The 12619-nt window shown below is 34.1% G+C and overlaps 1 protein-coding gene across 1 annotated transcript in view; it reads left to right on the plus strand.

The window, feature by feature from the left end:
- The first annotated feature begins 849 nt into the window (after positions 1–849).
- Positions 850–12619, plus strand: part of LOC131045329 (inactive glucose-6-phosphate 1-dehydrogenase 4, chloroplastic) — a 56502-nt gene continuing 44732 nt past the window's right edge. Inside the window, exons 1-3 of the mRNA XM_057978904.2 lie at positions 850–950; positions 11980–12094; positions 12379–12584. Of these exons, the coding sequence (XP_057834887.2) occupies positions 919–950; positions 11980–12094; positions 12379–12584 (353 nt within the window). The 5' untranslated portion in view covers positions 850–918. The remainder of the gene's footprint in view (positions 951–11979; positions 12095–12378; positions 12585–12619) is intronic.

The following is a 12619-nucleotide window of genomic DNA, read 5'->3' on the forward strand; positions in this document are numbered from 1 at the left end:
TGCTAATAATTTGGAAGGCTTGCCACTAGATCAAATATTTCATTAAGTGTTTTTGTAATAGTTGTTATATTGAGTTGTCTAGCTTGCCACCAACAATTTTTTTTTTGTAATATCAGCTTAGCTCCCTTTAATCATATTCTCTAACTTAATCAAATCAAGGTCTTGGTGATCCAAAGGTATTAAGGTTGTATGTTCGATTATTGTGAAAGTAAAAATAAAATAATAATATTTTCAAGGACATTATGCCATCTACCAAAATTCAAATCTCTTGGAGGTACGATAAATAAAGGTTGAAGTCAAGGTTGTACCTCAGGTGACTTTGACAAAATGGATATCCCTTAATCCTTGACTCTAAGCTGAAGAGATATCAATTTAGACTCGTATTCATGTATTGAATCAGAAAAAGAATCTATATTTGATATAAAAACCACCCAAAAAAGTCCTCTATAATATTTTTTATATTAATAATGCTAAAAATGAAACATATTTTTCAAAATGATGTTTACAATATTGAAATATTATTACTACTCAATTGATATGTGAAATAATTGTGAAAAGGTAAAACATAATATATTCTACTTTTTTATTGTTTTAACTTGTGCACAACATTTTAGGATCACTTTATAATTTTTTTTTTGTCTAAATTCATTAAAAAACATGTTTTAGATATCTACTAGCATTTCTAATGCATACAAATATTTTCAAATTTTAGAAAATTTATTAAATTTTTTTATACTTTTTAAATTATTAAAAACTGACATCAAAGCACAATATAGTATCATATTGATAATCTAAGACTTATGTGTTAGAGAAAGATTTTGATTTGACAATGTGATGATATGTTGTTTGTTGCAGAATGTTAGTATATTTGGTTATTCAAGAAGAAGTCTTACAAATGAAGATTTACGATCTATAATCATGAGGAATTTGACGTGTAGAGTAGATCACCAGTACGTTCTATCTTTCCTGAATATGAGTTTTCTTTTTCCTTTTTGTACTATGAAGTTTTTGAATTTTGTTGGTGCTATAAATTTTTATTAAAGTAGTGGTGATTAATTGATTTGGACCAATTGATTGAATAATAATTTATTAGATGATTAATTGTTTTTTTATTAATTAATTGAATCCTTTAAATTTAGTCTGTATTCTTATTGATGCATTTGTTAGTTGAATATATAATCACATTAATGACAAAGTGTTAAGTGTGTGAATTTAAAATAGGTCTCTGGAGATGGTTGTAAAATATTCTATTAACAAATACAAATTTCAAAAAATATTAATGAGGTTTACATTTAATCTTGTAGCCTATATAAAGACATTTTTGTATCATGTACTTTCCTATTTTAGAATTGTGACATGATGTGTGTTAATTTGTAGATTGTATACATAGTCATTCCTTAAAACTTTCTTTTTCTTTCGATAGTAGCACCTCATTGATAATTTCCATAAAGTTTGTTAATGGCTTCCTCTTTTGTTGTTCATCACCCTAACCATAACAAATTTGTCACAAAAGTAGCCTATGTGTATAAAATGAAAGGAAGGAATTAGCTTCAAGCACCAATTCCTTACACAATATGCATTGCTGATCTAAACGACTTGATTCATATAACGGTAGAACGAAAACCCAACTACTTGAATGATATAACGCATGTAATAATTTTGGTGCATTTATTAAGAGTTTTGGGGTGGTATTTTTAGGGTTGGCAATTACAAACATGGTTGAAATAATTGCCAATCATTGGCAAGGAAAGAAATATCCCACTTTGAGTATTTAAATAGTGTATTAGTAAATGAAATAACGAAACAAAGCTTTATAATAATATTCAGGAGGAGATCAATTAGTATCTAGGATCGAAGAGTTTGTTTACATATAAATATTTTTTCAAAGATGTTTTAATTATGTTTGAGTGATATTCATCTTTTTTTAATCTTGAATCTTTTATTATAAATCTGGGTTAAAAAAATTGTTGTTATATTAATTTTTTTTTTAATAGATTAGTTAGGAGTCAAACTTTCAAGATATTGGTTTTTTTTAATTTGGATATCTTTGTAAGATAGATTCTTCATAATTTAATGCCATTCTATCTTTACTTTCAAAGTAGAAAAATGTCATTATTTTATTTGTCCAACCTTCTTAGGAGGTGTTGACCTTTTATTCTCACACTTAAGATGATGTGAGCTAGTTTCAGTTGAGCTACCAAAGTGTTTTTACCATTTTATTTCTGCTTTCAAATATATTTATTCCTTACCATCACAAGTGAGGTTGAATTCTCTAACATATTGTCATCTCCTTCACTTGAGTTGGTTTGTCCACATGGTTTCCTTAACCTTTCACATATCTTTTAATTTCTTTATTGGTGTTTAGACACTCTTACATGTATTCATTCACTTGGTATTTTCTTTTATTTTATTTTATCCACATGTTCTTGTTACCTATTTTTCACTTCTATTTGAAAAATATTTTGAGATATGCTTGTTTTTTGCAAAATGGAACAAGTACATATTACTTCTGCTATATTGCATTCCAACTACGCTAAGGAAGAACGAACTAAAGATTAAATTTCAATACTTATAGTTCGTAACAGAAAAAGACAGAGACATCTCATCTAAAAAAGGAAGTATTTTACTGATATTCAAGCATGCGTCTCACACAAAGAGCCGTGAGACTAGCTACACGCATCAGGTGCAAGAAGGAAATACATAGACATGTATACATGAGTACAAAATAAAGAGAGCATGTTGAGAGTGGAACCAGTCATTGCCTGAATGACTGGAACGGTTGGAGTAGCCTTGATGTTGCCTTCGTCATGCTCCTTCGTCCTTGTCTACATCTGCCTTCCTTCTCGTATCTGCAAAAGAGTTAAATATGCAATGAGTTTTCGTTCTAAGCAATGGCTGATTACATTCCTAACATGTATACTAACGCATGCATGTATATATACTCCCTACATGCATCAGGTGCATATAGTCAGCATCACGGAAGATCTCAAGAAAATCAAATATCATATCAGAAGGAAATCATCATGCATATGCATATTATTTCTAACATGTTTGCTTCATGTGCAGGACTAGGAAAAGGTAGCTTGCTGGTCATAAACTTCACAAATGAGTGGGGGTAAATGAGGCTCCCACAAGGGTTGAGCCCAGCTCATATAAATTCAACAAAGGCACGCAGTCATATCTCAGAAAATGATGCAGACAAGAATCAAAATAGGTATGAGCAGCAATATGAGTGGTTTTGTATTTTTAAAAACTAGAAGCATTATGCTAGAAGTGAAAGCAATGTGTCTTTCTACAATGGCTCTTACATTGAGGGACTTTTACATCTAGAAGTTACATATAGAGAGCTGAGAGATGAAAGGGAGACATTATAAATTACAAACATCATTGTTGATGGAACAGTTCAAGAGTCGTTAACCCTCAAGGATGCTGAAACCAAGGTGGATGAATTGACTAAAGCTCATGAAATTTTCAGAAAAATTAGAGCTGGAACTAAAGAAATTTTCAGAATGCTTAGGACATTTGTAGGAGGACATAGAAATGAAGAATACACAAGCAAATATAACAGTTTAGTATGCACACAGTCTTGAAATAAAGCTTGCAGATTCGGATGAATTACATGAAAAAGTCGAGCTTCAAAGGGAGGAGCTTGCAAAGCCTGAAGTTGATTGTTTAGCTTTAAAGAAAGAGCTAGAAGGAAAACACAATGCAGTGAGCCAGTTGGAAGAGAGAATTGTGGATAGCTCTTTATAATTTGAGTATGAAATGTAGATTAATAGGCTGCAATTAAGAAGCCCTTCACCTCCAGTAAATGATTTTCATGAGGAAAATGCATCCTTTTCAGGTTGCAATGCAAACAATGGTACCCTCATCTAATAATCAACAGACGCTACATGTTGCTCTAGTTTTTTATATAAAGTAAAATATGGAAGCATCCATTGGTGGGTATGAGCACAGGTTGATCTAAAGACAGATCCATGCTGAGGATTATCAATAGCAGTATACAGATAAAGAAGAAAAACCGACGATTTGCAAGCGGTATACAATAGCAAATATGCATCCATATAAATGCAGTAAATTTGTCACCAAAGAGCAGTAGAATTTCACGTTTTTTTCTTAAGCAGCAGTATGCAAATGAAAACCAAATACAGCTACAGGAAATATATCTTTTTCATTCATGGTTCTGAGCTTTTCTAAGAAGAAAAAAGAAAGTGCAAGGTTTCAACTTTAAACTCATAACAAATTTGCCAGAATATGACTGCACAATTATGGCATGCAGGTTCTTTTATATGGTTCCAATTGGGGGTTTTCAAAAAGATTAATTTTTTTTCAGAAAGGAGCAAATATTTTTGTAGAAAATCGAAATATCTTTCAGCCATAACAGTCAAAATATTTTCAGAAATAACTTTCAGAAAGGAAATTCTTTTTGATAGAATCGACTTTCAAAATTAAGGCAAAATATGCAACTGGAATCTGCAAATCGTTTCTACAATTTCGAAAAACCCTCAGAATGTGGCATGACCCTCATGGCAGCACCCAACATATCAGAAAAATCACGCCCAACACTCAATAAAATCGTGAAAGGTGAACAAGCAGTTAGTCGTGGCCTTGAAGGCCTGAGACCATCTTCGAATCAAATGTGGAGGTCGAAGTTTTAAATTCGACATTGGAGGCTCCCAAATGCATTTCACACAAAGAGTCTCATGGAAAAATCGCACCCAGAATCATCCAAGTTGCAGTTCCGACCTTCAAACCCTACCCCCATGGCAGCGCCCAAGTAGAGCTTCACGGCAGCAGAGAGAAAAATACATAATGCAAAGAAATAGAGATGAAATGAAGACTTTAGGGTTCTAATTACCCTATATACATCGCTCATTACATTGCCATTTCTTTTGCCTTTGTTTTATTTTTTATTTCTCTTTCTATATCTCCACGTGATTTTCCAAAGGGGAGTCAATGTTTTATTTTGCATCCCTATGTCGATGCTCTATATTTATCAAGTGATTTGTATTTTATCACTTAATAATTTGGAGTCATGTAATATATATATTTATTAAGTGGTAACATACAAATCATTTAATAAGTATAGATAACAAAGTTATAAACACAAGAAATTAATGAAATAATAAATTTATTTAGTAAAATGAAATTATTAAATCATTTTATTAAATATATTTCTTATTATATTAATGTCTTGCTTTTATTTTATTTTATTATTTTTTTAATAAAAATATTAAAATTACTTGTTTTAGTTAAGTGATTTATTTATCACTTTAATAAATAACTTTATTATTTTTATTAAAGTTTTGTCTTAAATGTTAAAGATAAAAAATAATGTAAAAGCTTATTAAAATGATGTTTTATAAATCACTTTATGAGATTTTATTTGCATTTTGAGAAGTCAAAAGGGAGATATTTTTTGCATTAATGAAGGCTTGCAGGCCTGTCAGTGATATTTTGGGGCCATTTATGGTGCTTTTAAGAGCTTTTATGGTTGCAGTATGGGTTGGCTTGACTTTTAGCCTAGGTTTCTCCCTTTCAGATCTGTTTCAGGTCTTTTAAAGTGGGTTTTTTGTTTCTGCTCACTCAAGAGGAGGTGAATTATTGTATTCATTATCTGCTTTTTGAAAAGCATATATGGAGCAGGACTTCATTATTTCAAGGGTTCTTACCTTTTGCTTCTAGCACACTGTAATTTTTTAGTTCTCTCTGCAGAAAGGAAGGAGTTTGTAACCAGTTTTTCAGAAGATTTTTGATGAGCTTTGTAACACCTTTTGACAGTAATATATATTTTGCCTTCTTAGATTTTCTTGTTTTGGTGTGCTTAGTCCTAATGCATTTTCAAGTGATGTCTTTTGTCCTTGTGATTGTATTGCTGTTAGCACCTTTATGCAAGAATATTTTCTAATCAGTTGCAAGTCATAGGTTGTGCTAGTTGTAAGAGTAACCTTAGTTTGTGAGAAAAACATCTTTTCTCCTGCTGAGATTATAATTTTTACAGCCTTCTTATGAATTGATGATGAAAAGGTTATGAACTTTCTGATTTGTGCAAGGTTTCCTTCTTATTACTAGTTATTTCATGTGTTAATCAGTTTGTCCAAGTTTTCTGATATTCATTTTTGGTGTATCACCTGTTAGATAGTAGTTTCATTTTTATGTTCTCCTTCTTCCCTTTTTTCAGCAAAGTCATTAGGTTTAGGTGAATGCCAGTTAGAAAGAACCAGCTTGCTTTGGAGGTTCACTTCATTTTTAGGTTACCCACAACCTTGAAGTGTTCCCATGTTTCAATAGGCAACTTAAGTTCACAGCTTTAGCAAGGGTGCGGGCTTAAGTGATAACAGTTCTTTCTTGTTCTTAAGTTTTACTCCATTATTATTTTGGACCAGTAAGACTCCATTCTCTTTATTCTCTCTAGACAACTTCTCATTTAGATCAAAGGCTTCAATAAGAAAGCCTCCATCTTAACTAATATGAAATCAATATTTTAATTTTGAGACTACTTGTAAAATGTTGAATCTTCTTATTTATCTTCATTTGAATTCTCACATATTATTAATGCTTATCATGAATGTTAATCACTGTTATCAATTGTAATCTCAGATCAGTATATTATCTTTAGACTAATCATTATCTATTAGTCTTTATTCTCTAATATTCCTTATCTTTTATGCATCAGTATTATGTCTTGCTTTGATCGATCAAGGCATAATATCTTGTCTTTATATATGATCGGTAGTGATGATCTCAAGTAGACAGATGCTTATCTAATCATTATGTCGATACTAATGATTATCTCTAAGGGATCATTTATTGCTGATTGCAATCATATGTTTTGATGTTCATTACTACATCAATACCAAGTCTATTGGATCGATATTTTTGTGGTGATGATGGATGCATAATGATGTCAACATCAAATTAGATCATTTATTGCTGATTGTGATCATATGTTTTGTTGTTCATTACTACATCGATACCAAACCTATTGGATCAATTTTTTTGTGGTGATGATGGATACATCATAATGATCAATATTAAGCACCATACTTCTTTCTCGATCTTGACATCCCGGATCTTGACTCCTCATATCTCATCCGGTCGAGCCTCTTAATGCCAACTAGGAAAATCGTCTTATTTATAAGACTTCGCGATTTTCCTTGATACACTTGATGCTTTATTAATTCTTCATGCAAACTAACTACTTGAACTCTTATTTGTTATGTAAAATTTGCTATTAACTCTCTCCTAACTAACTAGAGGTGCTAAAGGTTTGCCAACCTTGACCTCTTATGTAATCTATTGCTATTGCATTATTAGGGAAAAGATGAGGACATCACATTGATCTTTAGAAATATACAAATATATATTGGTGCTGTTCCTGATTTCTCACTTCAAGTATGCAACCTGATTTAACGCCAAAGGCAGATGGTCAATTGAGCAGATTCAATTATAGATAGAAATAGAGATATAAGAAGAAATCCGACAATGATCATTGGAATGGTTCTTGGTGCCCTTTTAATATCTTAGGAAGAATCGCACCTCTTAGTATTTGGTTCCTCTAAGGTAACCACACCCTATTGAATAACTAATCTGTTTTTTGTATTTTTTGATAAAAGTGGATGAAACCACTGAAACTATAGTAAAAATTTTGTTTTTAACATGCGTCTGGTTCAAAGAGCATTGAAGGGAAAGAATCAATAAGAAAACCCTTCAGTATTGCTCAAGAAAACATAGGCCTATCTACCCATTACAAATGCCCATAGGCTCCCCAAAAACCCTCCCAATTACATAGCCATCTGCATTAGATATAAAGGAAGCTGCCTTAACCAGCATATAGAAGAGAACGTATCAAAATATAACCAGTGCCTTCAACCCAGGACCATCCTGTCTAAGTAACACATGTTTCCAGTCCTCTGATTAGAATAAAACTCACAACCAGAAAAGAACCTATGATAAGTGAACCTGCCAGCACAAAAATGGTGAGCAAACATATGACAATCCAGATAAGAAGAAGAGAGGGATGTTGAAGACCCTGAGGAAGCAAAATAAGACCGAGCCATAAGGTAAGCCAAAGAAACAACCAAAGAAATAGCAGCAGGATGAGAAACCATCTGAAACACCAAGCTATCTGCAATTTCCAGTTCCTCAAAAACATCCACCAACCACCAATTTTAACAACTACTCTCTAAAGAAAACAGAGCATTTTGTGTTAGTAAAAACTAATGCTAAAGAAAGAATGAATACCAGGACTACAAGCCTCCGTAAATATAAATAGAAGAGACATCGAAAACATGATTAGCCCTCCGAATCATGAAAAGGCAGCTCACAAGAAAATGAGCAGAAAATGCAGGAGCTCAGCGGATGATGAACAACCAATGATGAAGCATAATCATGTAGAAGATACACAACCTCCTCGCACATCACCCTCAATCATGAAATGAGCAGCTCACAAAAGAATATGAACAAACACAACATCGGGTGACTATGAAATGATGAGGCCAGTGCATCCATTCCTCACTCATGACCCAAACCCCCGCCGAACAACCACCATGCCCACACCACAACACCTAAGTTAATGATTGCCAAATAATGCAAAAAATTGAACACCATAGAAGCCATTATTACCAGACACAATGCCTCAGAGAATCTAAGACACACCATCATATGAGTCCGAGTCACCCACCACTCCTAAGCATAAAACAACAACATATAGAACCCAGGCCCAAACCATAAACAATCAATCAGAACCTACTTTGGACATAGCAGAATTACCCCCAATCACCAAACAGTAAATAAGCCCGAGGCACAAAACAAATGCAAAAACATAAGGTACCAGCCAAGCAAAAGTAGTCACTTCATCCTCCATGCTCAATGAGGAGATACTACCGAATATACCCACATCAAAGATGTTGCCATAAGGCAGGACAACATCCTCCCTGTAGCCATATGCGAAAGAAAAACCACCCAGTAGGGAGAAGGAAGAAGACTACAACACAAATCTATAGAAAGATGAAAGATAGAACACTAGCAAGAGAAGCCACAACATCCTCCAGCCTCCATGAGGAAATTCTTACCGAAAATACCAACAACAAAGATATTGTCATAAGGCAAGCAACACCCTCACTGCTGATACTTGCGGAAGAAAACCACATCCAGCATAGAAAATGAGGAAGGCTTCCAGGTAAGACCCAATTCCCGCTAAGAGAGAAGCCTAATGCAAGAGGCTGGAATGTCCGAAGAAAGAACCTCTAAGAAGTCGGCACCCTCAGCAATAGCCCTATTGGCCAAGAAATCTGCAATGACATTGATCTCCCTATAACAATGAGAGATAGAGAAGGTGGAAAAACACTCCAATTGCACAAGAATGCGCTCTAACAAATATTGTAAATGCCAAGAGATACATTTTTTGGCAACAACTGCCTAAAAAACCAACATTGAGTCTCTTTCAATAACAATGTCTTTAATATTCAAAGAGATAGCGAGATCAAGACCAAAGGATAATGCCTGAAATTCGGCTACATTATTAGAACCCTGACCAATATATTTTCTCACAACTTTGATAATCTTAGAAGAATGATCAATAATGACCACTCCAATACCAGACCTTCCCGGATTTCCCTTAGAAGCCCCATCAAAATTGAGCTTGAAGGAAAACTAGGGGGGAGGACTCCATTTGGCCATCCTACGCTTAACAAGAGAAGATAAGCCAGCTGATATAGCTCCATGAGAGGGTATTAGACGAAGAGAGCCCCATTTCCAAGTGACCCAATTATCCTAGTGAGAAAAAGACCTCAGGTGATCTAAATTTTTATGGATGTAAGAAAGCACCACCTCACAAATGGAGGATTGAACCTTGCCAAGAACTTCATCAAGTGTAGCAGATTTATGTTTGAAAATCCTAGAATTCCTTTCTAGCCAGAGATTCCAGACCACAAGAGACGGTGCCACAATCCAAAGAGATGAATAAAAAGAAAACGAGTACAACAAGGCCATGAAGTGCGACAACAGATTAGGGCTAAGAGCAGCCATATTACTGATATTATGTTGGTCTGAATAGAGATCGCTCCATAGAACAAGTCAGCCTCTTCTTAAACTCGATTTACCACTTTTGTTTAACACAAACTAATCAGATTCTGATTCGCACCTTCTCATTGATTCACACCTTTTCATTATTAATCTGTAGTGGCTGCTAATCTCTGCACTTTATGAATCGGTCTTCTTCCATTTGTTTGTATATTAAACAAGAATAGACTTGCAAACAAATCGCATCATTTTAATACCAACCACCTTAGTCGGTCACCATGATGTGTTTCTCTAATAATTCACATTTCAAATCGATGAGGGGCAGCTTATCCTCACGTCAAAGTTGTTTCCTCCTTACCAAGGGAATGGCGATCATAAATATCAAGCAATATTATTTCCTTAGATAATAAGCTCCCTACGTCCCTTTATTTGACCACATAAATATTAACTTGGTCTTCAGATATATGCTGCGACTCCCGTAATTTTACCTTGCCGTGATTTACTATAAATCCCAGCAGGCGTACCTATCATTGCATAAATTAATTTCTAATGTAGTCGCTGCTCTTCTTTTTCTCTATCGCTGCCTCTTAAGGGTAATTAGTTATGCTCCTTATCATTAACTATTGCCTCTCGGCTTTATGGAATACAATCACTGTCATTCCTTAAACTTATATATATATATATATATATATATATATATATATATATATATATATATATATATATATATATATATAATTTATTAATTAATTAGTACCAAAAACAAATTATGGATTGGCCCTAACTCAGATTTAAATGACTGCCTGAATGCACGATTAGTTGCCGTTGGCCTTTATGCCTTTATACTTCTTATGGGGTTATTACACCTTGCCTCAAAGGTATACATATGGATATATGTCTGTTATTTTGCCAAGAAATTATGGTGAAGCACCATGATTTGACAAATTATAGGCATCACAGTAAGATTAAGTGAGATACCCTACCGTTCTGAGATTCCAAGAATTCTGAACACAATTGATGTAGCTCTTGCTTCAGCTAAACTTCATAGTTGACTAGATCCTATTTGTCAGACTTCCTGGAGGAACAGTGAGAGCTGGCCAAATTGACAATTTAATCCTAAAGTTTATTTATTGAAATTTGCACTATATTTTGACTGAGCTCCTAGAGTTTGTTTTGGTTACCTCATTCAAGTGAAAATTTACCAGCCGAGAATGTTTGTATCAGGTTGGGAGGAGTTCAGTTCTCATGCAATTTCACTCTCACATTTTTTACTCTTGCATTTGGGAAGGTGTTGTTATCCAAAGAATCTTTCAGCAATGATTTATTAGTCTATGCTTCGTCTCCTATATGTTTCTGATTGTACTCTTCTTTGCTGTTTACAGTTAAATTGGTTTTCTTTCAGAATGATGATCGTATTGCTTCCCTTTCAGGTCTGATGGTCTTCCTAATAAGCACAAATTTGAGCCTTTAACACCTGCTCCATGAAGATTACATGTTTGCTGATAGACTGGGCATTCAAGAATTGTAGAGTGTAATTCTATGTGCATATAAATTACATGTCGAACAGTTGTGGTACTAATCGTTAACTTCGAATGCATCCATTATTTGTTGTTGTATCCAAACTTGATTGCTTGGGAGCCTTATCATATTTAGAGATGATCCATCTTAAATTGGGCTGTGGAGCGGTTTGCTCTGTGACATTATTCATGGTATTTAGTCCTATGTCTAAGGCACAATAGACATACTAATTTACAGGTTTCTTTGTACTTGCTCTTAATGTGACAGATACTGTAACAGAACCTCATAATTAATCTATTTTAAAGGGAGGGTCACCTAGTTCTCCGTTAATTTGGGATCTGTCTAGTAAAAGTTCCATTTTGACCAGGAATATCTTTTATAGAATATGAATTTCACAGTTCAAGCAAACCGATTGATTTCCACCATAAAAATTTACAGGGAAAATTGTGATGAAAAGGTGGATGCTTTTCTCAAGAAGACATACTATCAGTTTGGAGGCTATGATAACTGTGAAGGAATGACAACCCTCGATTCTCAAATGCAGAAGCTGGAGGTAATCGCATAAATTTACGAGGATGCATATTGGTTTTCTATCATCTATTAAATGTGGTAATGTAGGCTATCTGCTATTCATTCTTTTATACATTACGCTCTTCTGTTGCTTGGCTCCCACGTTTTGCCTACATGTAGAAGACTGCTCCGCTTCTTTTCCATGCATGTCTCTTAAGATGTTGGAGTCTATTTTACGTTTTTGTTTATTGCTACATTTTAATTGTGTACCTGTTTCATATGCTGCCCATGAATTTAGAAAGGACCATTTGTTTCTTCACTTTCCAGGCTGATGGAAGAGCAAATCGAATATTTTACCTGTCTGTACCACAAGGAGCCCTTCTTGACGTCGCAACATGCATAGCAGATAAGGCTCAAAGCAAAAGGGGTTGGAATCGTATAATTATTGAGAAGCCTTTTGGCTTCGACACAGAATCATCAGCCAAGTTGACACGGGGATTGCTTTCTAAATTTTATGAGGAGCAAATTTACAGGTTGGTGTTCCTCAACCGACGTAATAGATGAAGTT

This window comes from Cryptomeria japonica, chromosome 8 (assembly GCF_030272615.1).
Source record: "Cryptomeria japonica chromosome 8, Sugi_1.0, whole genome shotgun sequence".
Taxonomy (NCBI): Eukaryota; Viridiplantae; Streptophyta; class Pinopsida; order Cupressales; family Cupressaceae; genus Cryptomeria; species Cryptomeria japonica.